General features: G+C 45.3%; 1 protein-coding gene across 2 annotated transcripts in view; it reads right to left on the minus strand.

The window, feature by feature from the left end:
- The window catches only part of JAM2 (junctional adhesion molecule 2), a 136,184-nt gene extending 124,378 nt beyond the window's left edge, over positions 1 to 11,806 (minus strand). Inside the window, exon 1 of one of the 2 annotated variants that reach the window (XM_077480041.1) lies at positions 11,576 to 11,806. In XM_077480041.1, coding sequence (XP_077336167.1) covers positions 11,576 to 11,627 — 52 coding nt within the window. In that variant the 5' untranslated portion in view covers positions 11,628 to 11,806. The remainder of the gene's footprint in view (positions 1 to 11,575) is intronic. The other variant, XM_077480040.1, reaches the window with a different exon arrangement.
- Positions 11,807 to 12,171: the final 365 nt, after the last annotated feature.

Consider the following 12,171-nt stretch of genomic DNA (forward strand, 5'->3'; position numbering starts at 1 on the left):
AACTCAGAACGAGAGGCTTTACTGTTCTTTGTGTCGTCAAACATGAAAAATTTCTTTGGAAATTTTTGTGGACAATTAGGACATTATCTAGAACAGGGGTGTCCGACCAAAGATGACTATGAATGCGACACAACACAAAATTGTAAACTTACTTATAAATATATATATTTTTTTATTTTTATTTTTTTTATTTTTTGTAAAAATACATTTACACTTACAATTTTTAAAAATAGCTCACTCTTCACAATCACACGTTATTCATCTCATCAGTTTTCAGCAACACCTAAATTTGTGAGCAACTATTTTCAAGGATGAAACACATGAAGGGCAAAATTATAACCTAAAAATCTCATGAGCACCTTGAGAATTTATTGAGAATTGCTACTACATCCATCAAACCAGATATTGATGCGATGATTTGTAAAAAAACTTTTCAAATATTGCACTAGTTTTATTTTGCCCTATTATACTTTCATAATAAAAAATATTACAAAAAAAGTTTTATTACTCAGATCTATCTATCTATCTATCTATCTATCTATCTATCTATCTATCTATCTATATATATATATATATATATATATATATATATATAGAGAGAGAGAGAGAGAGAGAGAGAGAGAGAGAGAGAGAGAGAGAGAGAGAGAGAGAGAGAGAGAGAGAGAGAGAATAAAATTGTGGTTGTTGCAATATTTTATGTCACACTGTATTTGCGCAGCGGTCTTTCAAATGCAATTTTTTTTTTTAATTACTTTAAATGAATAAAAAAAAACAAAAAAACAATAAAGTTAGCCCATTTTTTTTTTTTGTATAATGTGAAAGATTTCATATCGTGAGAATCGTGATCTTTTTATTCTAAGCAAAAAAAATCATGATTCTCATTTTGGACAGAATTGTGCAGCTCTAATTTGGATATATGTAAATAAAGGATATTTGTATGGACTCTAATCTCAATCTCATGCTATATACTATAACCTGCGCCACTATCATTGTATTTCTTTGCTCAAGGTATATTATCTATATAGGTGATTGTTAACTTGTGATCTGTCCGACTTTTTCTGCTCATCGGCTATCCTTATTGTTAATGTATTTTATGTGCAGCCAAGACAAATCATCTTATTCCAATGTGGCCCAGGAGGGTCAAAAGGTTGGACAACACTGGTCCAGAATGTTTGTGTCTAGGTAATGGATGCCAGATCACATATAGTATGTGCTAAATCCTACAAATAATATTAAAAAATTCAAAAGTCTATTGACAATGAAGGATCATTAATTATTTGACTTACGCAATGGAGGTTATTTACTAAAACTGACGAGTGCACAGTTTGGTGCAGCTCTGCATATAAACCAATCAGCTTCCAGGTTTTATTGCCAAAGTTTAATTGAACAAGCTGAAGTTAGAAGCTGATTGGCTACCATGCAGAGCTGCACCAGATTCTGAGTGCTCCAGTTTTAGTAAATCCCCCCCATTCTCACTGAATTTCTAGGCTACTCTCCGTATGAGTCCAGGAGGTTTAGGCACTGCCTTTTGGTCTCTATGGAAGTGTGCTTTCTATATCTACCCGATACCCCGAGATAAACTAGATTCTGAAGCTTGCAGCCATAGTTTTTTAAGAAACGGTATGGTGATAATTGTCATGTCTATTACAATTCAAACAATACAGTGTAAGGTATTCATATCCCTTTCATGCCTAAGCCTATTTCTGACATTGTTGCTTACAAGTTAAAATCCATATTTTTTTGCTAGAAAATTACTTAGAATCCCCATTATATATATTTTTTTAACAGCGACTCTAAAGAATAAAATGGCGATCGTTTCAATATTTTAGGTCACATGGTATTTGCGCAGAGCTCTTTCAAACATAATTTTTTTGTGAAAAAATGTTTTTTTCACGAATTAAAAAAAAACGAAACAGTAAAGTTAGCCCAATTGTTTTTGTATAATGTGAAAGATGATTTTAAATAAATAAATAGATACCCAATATGCTATGCTTTGAAATTGTGCATACTCGTTGAATGGCGACAAACTACGGTACATAAAAATCTCCATAGGCGATGCTTTAAAAAAATAATTAACAGTTACCAGGTTAGAGTTATAAAGGACGTCTTTTGCTAGAATTATCGCTCTCACTCTGACGATCGCGACGATACCTCACATGTATTATTTGAACACCGTTTACATATGTGGGTGTGACTTACTTATGCGTTTTCTTAGCTGCACGAGCACAGGGAGGGGGCGCTTTAATAAAAAAAATTATTTTTTTCTTATTTATTTTTAATTTTTTACATTTTTTTTTACATTGTCCCTTAAAAAATAAAAAATAAATTCTGATCACTTTTAATGCTTTCACAAGGAATACCTTACCCCAAATCAATCTTTTGCACTTAAAAGTATCCAGGTCGCCGCAATCAACGATTCTGAATACTGTCATTTTTTTTAAATCGGCGCCATTGGCAGCCGAGTAAACCGGATGTGACATCGCTTCAGGGATTTTACATTGGAGACCCGATCAAAGCTGAATTTGGCTTTGTTCGGGGTTTCAGCAGATGCACCGGCTGGTAGCTCGGGTCTCTCTGTGGGACAGGAGGCCCGGGAGAAGGCGGCATTACCCCGGTTTAACCCCTTCAAGCCATGAACGCAAATTTGCATACAGTTGTTGTGAAGGGGTTAAGGGCCACATATCGTGCCCCTAAGTACACTTCTATTCTTTAGTACAATCAACATACAGGACATTATGTTGGACTCATGCCACATTCATCAGCAGGCAATACCATCCCTCACATTTTTATAACATTATTAAACTTAAAGTGGAGCTCCAGGGTCCTTCAAAATAAAATTAAGTCAGCGGTTACAAATACTGTAGCTGGTGACTTTTAATATTAAGACACTTACCTATCCAGGAATTCAGCAATGTCCCTTCCTGAGCCAATTTTTCAATCAGCTGTGGGGTGCTGCTGCTGCCATCTCCACTAAGGTAAACCAGCAGTGTAGCCTTGTGGCTTTACAGGCAGATCTCTACTGCGAATGTGCGAAACACGCTGCACTCTGTGAATGGGCCAACTGTGGGGGAAGGAGGAGGGTGGCCGAAATTCCATCTGAGTTCACCGTGGCGAACTCAGCTGGAAGTGGGAGCAGGTACCTGTTGAAAACAGGTACCTGCTCCCCCCCAAAAGGTACCAAATGTGACAGCGGAGGAGATGAGGAGGCAGACAAGTGAAGCTTCCCCTTTTGGGTGGAGCTCTGCTTTAAGGACCTAACCTGGTTCAAACCAGAGAAAGCTAAGATAGGTAGATGCAGAGAAGATAGGTAGATGCATAGAAGAGGAGAAAAAAGAAAGAAATAAAAAGGAGGGGAAGGACAGGAAAGATTATGGGGGAAGGATATGGGAGGGTCCTGATCGCCTCCCAGGGGTGCACAGAAGAAGCTCTTTAAGGTCCAGGATCATGGAGAGGCTAGAGGGGTCTGCTCTTTGTAAATAAAATATGGAGTCTGATAATGTTGGCACATTTATGATATAAATCCACCAATTTCAATGGCGTGTTTGCTCAGATGAATAATATTCAACAATCATTTGACGCACATTTACCAAGCTGCAAATTAAGATATTTCTCATTTCCATATGCGCAGTCTAAACATCATGAGAAGTTTAATGCGTCAGTCCACCCATAAGTGATATTTGGTGACTAAGTGAGTGAACCCTTGGTTTCTTCTATGGTTTGGATACCCCAACAGTGGAATCTCCCTGATATAATTTCCGACTCTGTTCCAGTCCACCTGAGAGTTTTATTCCCACCCTCCTATGTATGTTCCAGCCACTACTGTTGCATTCTTCTAAATGTAAAGTATTTCAAAAATTCAACAGGGTATGTGGGCCACTCTAATATTAGCCATAGCAGGTGTGAAGACCCAGGAATTCAAAGATCTCGCCAAAAGAGTCTCCAAAATATCTAGGAAGATGTCACATGGCTGAGCTCTCTCAAAAAACTGAAATATCAGTTTTAAGTGGTCTGGCCCATTTATTTTTATGAATACCAGATAACAGAAGCAAATCCAAACATTAAGAAAAAAAAATAACATTCATCAAATGTTTAAAGATGCCTGGTTTGTGTCAGGAGATTTTTGTCAAACTGCACAATTCAACCTCTAACTCTGCACACTAATGTCAATTCCTATGTCAAAAAGTATTTTATAAGCCAGGCGACATGACGGGTCTGATTTATTAAATGGCTCAAGAGACTATTGAAGCAAAAGGGAAGGTTTAGCCAAGAGTATCCAATCAAATTTCATCTTTCAACTACAATAAGAAATGTGTTTGCTCTGGGAACAGTTCCACTTTTTCCATTCCTTTCTCGCTACCGTTTTCATGAATCACTTTCTCTCTGTGATTGGCTGAGATTCATTGGCTCAGGAAAGCATCCCATATGTTGGGAGATTTGGCCCTGGAAACATTCCTGATTTTAAATATTGATCAGGTTCGCAATCAAATCCTTGTTCTTAGGAAGTTATGTGCAGTTCTTATTAATCCATACTATCTAGACCTATTATGACAATATAAAGTATTTTAAAATGTTCCCCACCGTGTAGACCTACAAGCCCAAACACCTATAACATCTGGCTGTTCAAGAGGTAGCCCCACTCAAGGAACAAAGGGCTTGCAAGATGGTCTATCCTTCAAAATATCAGTAAGTTTAGTAATCATTGTGTTCCGCCAGCCGGGAAGGCTCCCCATGCCCCCTGCCAGCAAAACACAATGGTGCTGCTGAAGAAATTCCCCCATCAACACTGACTGTGCTGATATGGGTACTGAGTGATTTTGTTTCCTTCCACCACAGGTGGAAGAAAAGAAAAGAAAATCATCTATGGGCTGCCTCAAAGTTAAAGTGCAACCTCAATCACAAACTTGACAGAGCAGACCAATGCAACCAGCAACTTCTATTGAAATTATAGGAACTGTTAGTGGTAGATTGCTTTGATCTGTTTGCTATGAAAACCTGGTTGAAATTGCCCAAAAACTGCCATGGGTATGTCTAGCATTACTGCTTCTCCAGCACTCTCCGAATCATAAAATGACTGAAGAAGGCAATACGCAGAGTAATGCCGCGTACACACGATTGGACTTTCCGGCAGACTTGGACCGGCGGACTGGAAGCCATCGTACAATTTGATCATGTGTGGGCTCCAGCTGACTTATTTTTTCCCAAAAGTCTGACGGACCTAGAAATAAAACATGTTTCAAATCTATCATGGAAACTGAAGATGAAACAGAGGCCAAGATGGCAGCTTCCTTGGATGAAACAGATAGAAGGGTTTAGTTCCACTTTAATATCTGAAACAATGACTGCATCTGATTGGTTGCAGGTGCTATTTGGCCAAGATTAAGTCAGGCTCCTTCGATTCTGAAATCAACTTTTGTAGAGCTGAGGGGTGCCAACAGGGTCAATCATGCTTTGAATTTTGACCAATTTAGCAGGAATCTGCCAAAATTAAGAGTCATGTATTGCCCTACTTAAGACTTCCCCATCATGGCTGTGGCAAGTGAACGAACCAGGGAGCTCAGTCAGAATGATTTTCCCAACAATGCCAATGACTAAGAGGGAACTTGCCATCTCAGTTAAAGCAGAGCTCTACACAAAAAGGAGAAGCTCCACTTGAGACAATTCAGCGACAATACAATTCAATACAAGAGGGTTAGGAGGGCCTTGTTCCTGGACACTTAAAATCTAATAGAACTTGCAATGTAATAGAATACATACATTACATAGGACTGCATATATGCGGCCTCTCATTGTTAATGCTCACCCACTGAGATGCCACATATGTATGTGTACCATCAGTGAGAAGAGGTTAAAGCACATCTAAACCTAAAAACAAAAGTCATATATACTGCAGCTGGCCAGCATTAGATATGGCAGTTGTATTGGTTTTCATTTGTCAGAATGAGGCCGCGTACACACGCGCGGACTGTTCGCCCAACCTTGTTCGGCAAACAGTTTGTCAAACAGTCCGCTCAAAATTTGCATGAGCGGACTTGCCCACACACGAGCGGACTGTTTGACGAACAAGGTTGGGCAAACAGTTCGCTCAACTTTTGAAATGAACGGACTCGCCCACGTAAGGAGGAGGCAAATCCGCCCATTTCGAGCGCGTGTACAGGTAGGCGGGGCCCGCGAAGGAGACGTCGCGGGCTCCGCCGCCTGGAATGGGCTTAAAGGGGAACCCCAACGCCGAAAAAAATCGGCGTGGGGGTTCCCCCCAAGTCCACACCAGACCCTTGTCCGAGCACGCTACCCGGCCGGCCAGGAAAGGGGGGCGAGCGAGCGCGCCCCCCCCTCCTGAGCCGTACCAGGCCGCGTGCCCTCAACATGGGGGGGTGCCTTGGGGAAGGGGGGGGCCGCGCGGCCCCCCCACCCCAAAGCACCTTGTCCCCATGTTGATGAGGACAAGGGCCTCTTCCCGACAACCCTGGCCGTTGGTTGTCGGGGTCTGCGGGCGGGGGGCTTATCGGAATCCGGGAGCCCCCTTTAAGAAGGGGGCCCCCGGATACCGGCCCCCCACCCTATGTGAATGAGTATGGGGTACAATGTACCCCTACCCATTCACCTGTGAAATAAAGTACAAATAAAAACACAACACAGGGGGAAAAAATATTTTATTGCACAGCCGGGGGTCTTCCGTCTTCGGGGGTCTTCTCGCCGGACTCCTCCGCTATGTGTGTGTAGCTCTTTTGCCAGCGGAGGAGTCCGGCTTTCTTCCTCCCCGCCGCCGGCCTCTTCTCCCGACTTCGGGGGTCTTGTCCCCCTCTTCGGTTCTTCTGCCGGGCCACCGCGCCTGGTCCGGTGGCCCGGTCTTCTGTCGCCGTCTTCCGTTCTTCTGTCGCCGCCTTCGGTTCTTCTGCCGGGCCACCGCGCCTTCTTGTAGCTCTTTTACAGGCGGTGGCCCGGTCTTCTGTCGCCGTCGCCGCCTTCCGTTCGTGTTCTTCTTCTTGTTCTTGTTCTTCTCCTGGAGATGTTGACTCGACGAGCTCTCCGGCCGGAATGCCGGGGACGCGCTGTGCGGTCACTTATATAGTGACAATGGGGCGGGGTCACATGGTATATGTCACATGGGTTGGTCACATGGGTTGATGTCACATGGGGACTATGACATCGTAAGGGGGCGGGGTCACCATGTGACATCAACCCATGTGACATATACCATGTGACCCCGCCCCATTGTCACTATATAAGTCACAGCGCAGGGCGGCTCTGGCATTCCGGCCGGAGGGAGCGACGTGTCAACATCGCCTGGAGAAGAACAAGAAGAACAAGAACGGAAGGCGGCGACGGCGACAGAAGACCGGGCCACCGCCTGTAAAAGAGCTACAAGAAGGCGCGGTGGCCCGGCAGAAGAACCGAAGGCGGCGACAGAAGAACGGAAGACGGCGACAGAAGACCGGGCCACCGGACCAGGCGCGGTGGCCCGGCAGAAGAACCGAAGAGGGGGACAAGACCCCCGAAGTCGGGAGAAGAGGCCGGCGGCGGGGAGGAAGAAAGCCGGACTCCTCCGCTGGCAAAAGAGCTACACACACATAGCGGAGGAGTCCGGCGAGAAGACCCCCGAAGACGGAAGACCCCCGGCTGTGCAATAAAATATTTTTTCCCCCTGTGTTGTGTTTTTATTTGTACTTTATTTCACAGGTGAATGGGTAGGGGTACATTGTACCCCATACTCATTCACATAGGGTGGGGGGCCGGTATCCGGGGGCCCCCTTCTTAAAGGGGGCTCCCGGATTCCGATAAGCCCCCCGCCCGCAGACCCCGACAACCAACGGCCAGGGTTGTCGGGAAGAGGCCCTTGTCCTCATCAACATGGGGACAAGGTGCTTTGGGGTGGGGGGGCCGCGCGGCCCCCCCCTTCCCCAAGGCACCCCCCATGTTGAGGGCACGCGGCCTGGTACGGCTCAGGAGGGGGGGCGCGCTCGCTCGCCCCCCTTTCCTGGCCGGCCGGGTAGCGTGCTCGGACAAGGGTCTGGTGTGGACTTGGGGGGAACCCCCACGCCGATTTTTTTCGGCGTTGGGGTTCCCCTTTAAGCCCATTCCAGGCGGCGGAGCCCGCGACGTCTCCTTCGCGGGCCCCGCCTACCTGTACACGCGCTCGAAATGGGCGGACTTTCCGAGCGGGAACAGTCCGCTCATTTCGAAAGTACAGCGGACAAGCCCACACACGGGCGGACTGTTCGCTCAAACACAGTTTCAGCGGACAGTTTTTCGGAATTTCCGAAAGACATTGTCCGTCCAACTGTCCGCTGAAACTGTCCGCTGAAAGCCCACACACGAGCGGACTGTCCGCCCAAACACTGTTCAGCGGACAAGGTTGGGCGAACAGTCCGCCCGTGTGTACGCGGCCTAAGAACATTTTCAGCAAGTACAGAAAACCCCCATTGATCCTGTCACTTCTCCTCAATTCACCATGTAATCAAAATGAACAAACACAGATATGTTATAAGTCCAGCCTGTGTGACAACCATGGTTCCTCCATAGATACAGCGGAGAAATGAGAATAGACATAAAGGGACAGAAAGTGTTGTCTTCAGGATCACCAGGTTGAAATAAAGTGCAAAAAAGTCTAGAAAAAGAAACTCAATGCAGCCACCACATCTAAGTACTGGTAAGTTACAATACATTAAATTTTTGTTTCTGAACTTAGATACACTTCAATTACCTTGATTACCATAGGAAAGAAAACACACCAAGTATTTCAAATGGCATGTTCTCCTCTGGACATTGAAAATGTGATTTGATTTTGTTAAGGAGAAACCCAGCTATATGTGTTTATAGTGACAATATACAAACTGGTCACACTCTATAAACTAAAGAGCACAAGTACAAACTGAGATCTGGGAACATACAACTCTCTTAGGCTGCTTTCACACTGCAGCGGGAGCGGCGTCGGCGGTAAAGTGCCGCTATTTTTAGTGGCGCTTTACCGTCGTTTTAGCGGCGGTGTGCGGGCGCTAGCGGCGTGGTTTTAACCCCCGCTAGCGGCCGAAAAGGGGTTAAACCCGCCCGCAAAGCGCCGCTGCAGCGGCGCTTTGCCGGCGGTGTTGCCGCGGTGTCCCATTGATTTCAATGGGTAGGAGCGGTATAGGAGCGGTCAATACACCGCTCCTTCACCGCTGCAAAGATGCGGCTAGCAGGACTTTTTTCACCGTCCTGCCAGCGCATCGCTCCAGTGTGAAAGCCCTCCGGCTTTCACACTGGAGTTAAAGGGGCCGGTTTTTTTCAGGCGTTACACAGGCGCTATTTTTAGCGCTGTAATGCCTGAATACCGCCCCAGTGTGAAAGCAGCCTTAGATTGTGTATGTTGTTATATTATTTTATATATGATATAAAATATAATGTATAAATACATATATATATATATATATATATATATACACATACATACATATATATATATATATATATATATATATATATAAAATGATATCCAATGGTTGTCACTACACATGAATCAGGGATAAAAGATGGGCGTGGGTGCACAGCAAAGACTGTAGTGCACATCAACCAAAAAGAGAGTGGCACTTACGGGTCTTGAAAGGTGAATGCATGATGGCGGTTTCATTAGATGTTTCAGCAAGCCACAAGCTCATCTTCCTAAACCGCCATCGTGCATTCACCTTTGAAGACCCGTGAGTGCCGCTCTCTTTTTGGTATATATATATATACACACACACACACAGTAATTAATAATACAATTTATAATTTTTACAATTATTATTGTATATATATTACATACTTGTATGTATTATTTATAAATTGTTAATAATAATAAATGAATAATTGTTACTATTATTGTTGTATATATTACAGACTTGTATGTATTATATATAAATTATTAATAATAAATACATTTTTCAAATTATGAATGTGTATATATTACAGACTTGTATGTATTATTTATATATTATTATATTATATACATATATATTTATATATTATTGCTATTTTATTAATGTATAAATATTAACTTTATTATTATTGTTATTTTGTAACTATCATGAACTTGCATATATATATATATATATATATATATATATATATATATATATATATATATATATTTCTATGTGTCTAGTATTTTGTAAATAGGAATTCCTGGGAGATCTGCCTTCCTCTGGGTTAGCCCGGCTTTTTAAAGTTTTGATTTTTAGTTTCCATATCTCCAGCAAAGAGAAGTAGAAGGAATCAGTGTGTGTGATTCTCTGTCCGGCATGCATAATACATAATAACAATGCAGACAGTCCTCACACATTGCAGGTCGGATGGAGGATGGGGTGAGCCCCCTATCTCCGCACTGTACAGAGGGGTCCCTCCATTCCTGCACTGTAAAAGGGGGTGCCTCCATCCTGCACTGTACGGGGGGGTCCCTCCATCCCACACTGTACAGGGGGGTCCCTCCATCCCATACTATACAGAGGGGTCCCCTTCATCCTGCATTATACAGGAGGTCCCTCCATCCCGTGCTATACAGGGGAGTCCCCTCCATCCCACACTTTACAGGGGAGTCCCCTCCATCCCACACAGTACAGGGGGTCCCCTCCATCCCACACTGTACAGGGGAGTCCCCTCCATCCCACACTGTACAGGGGAGTCCCTTCGATACCGCACTGTACAGAGGGGGTCCCTCCATCCCACACTGTACAGGGGGGTCCCCTCCATTATGCACTGTACAGAGGGGGTCCCTCCATCCCACACTGTACAGGGGAGTCCCCTCCATCCCACACTATACAGGGGAGTCCCCTCCATCCCACACTGTACAGGGGGGTCACTCCATCCCACAATGTACAGGGGGCTCCCCTCCATCCCGCACTGTACAGAGGGGGTCCCTCCATCCCACACTGTACAGGGGAGTCTCCTCCATCCCACACTGTACAGGGGGGGTCCCTCCATCCCACACTGTACAGGGGGCTCCCCTCCATCCCGCACTATACAGGGTGTCCCTCCATCCCGCACTGTACAGGGGAGTCCCCTCCATCCCACACTGTACAGGGGGGTCCCCTCCATTATGCACTGTACAGAGGGGGTCCCTCCATCCCACACTGTACAGGGGAGTCCCCTCCATCCCACACTGTACAGGGGAGTCCCCTCCATCCCACACTGTACAGGGGGCTCCCCTCCATCCCGCACTATACAGGGTGTCCCTCCATCCCGTACTGTACAGGGGAGTCCCCTCCATCCCACACTGTACAGGGGGGTCCCCTCCATTATGCACTGTACAGAGGGGGTCCCTCCATCCCACACTGTACAGGGGAGTCCCCTCCATCCCACACTATACAGGGGAGTCCCCTCCATTATGCTCTGTAAAGAGGGGGTCCCTCCATCCCACACTATACAGGGGAGTCCCCTCCATCCCACAATGTACAGGGGGGTCCCCACCATCCCGCACTGTACAGGGGGGTCCCTCCATCCCACACTATACAGGGGGGTCCCTCCATCCCGCACTCCGGAGTCCGGACAATGAGCACAAAGCAACAGCCCGACCTCCAACTCCCAGCACACAGCCCGCACCGCACAACAAGACACACAAACTTACAGCAAACTGCTACAAAGTATCCGAGAAAGATCCCCCGAACCGACATCTTCATACCGAGTGACCGACAGAGAGGAGAATTCACATCCACCGCTACACACCGCACACCCGACCGGACCGCCGACACCGATACTACGAGTCCGGACCACGGAGAGCCGAGAGCTATCAATAGGACGAGCTGAGGGCGGGGCGCCCTCTACAGGAGCAATACCACAACACCCGCTCATAGGAATGTAACGGATTTGTATCAGTGAGCAACAGAGGAGCAGGAAGAGAAGAATAGGAAGGGAGGAGAAGGAATAGTAAGAAGGAAGGAATAGGAAGAGAAGAATAGGAAGGGAGGAGAAGGAATAGTAAGAAGGAAGGAATAGGAAGAGAAGAATAGGAAGGGAGGAGAAGGAATAGTAAGAAGGAAGGAATAGGAAGAGAAGAATAGGAATGGAGGAGAAGGAATAGTAAGAAGGAAGGAATAGGAAGAGAAGAATAGGAATGGAGGAGAAGGAATAGTAAGAAGGAAGGAAGGAATAGGAAGAGAAGAATAGGAAGGGAGGAGAAGGAATAGTAAAAGGGAAAATAAAGAACAGGAAGAGAATAGGAAG

Source organism: Lithobates pipiens, unplaced genomic scaffold (assembly GCF_037356315.1).
Source record: "Lithobates pipiens isolate NorthernLeopardFrog02 unplaced genomic scaffold, aLitPip1_a1.2 Scaffold_16, whole genome shotgun sequence".
Lineage (NCBI taxonomy): Eukaryota > Metazoa > Chordata > Amphibia > Anura > Ranidae > Lithobates > Lithobates pipiens.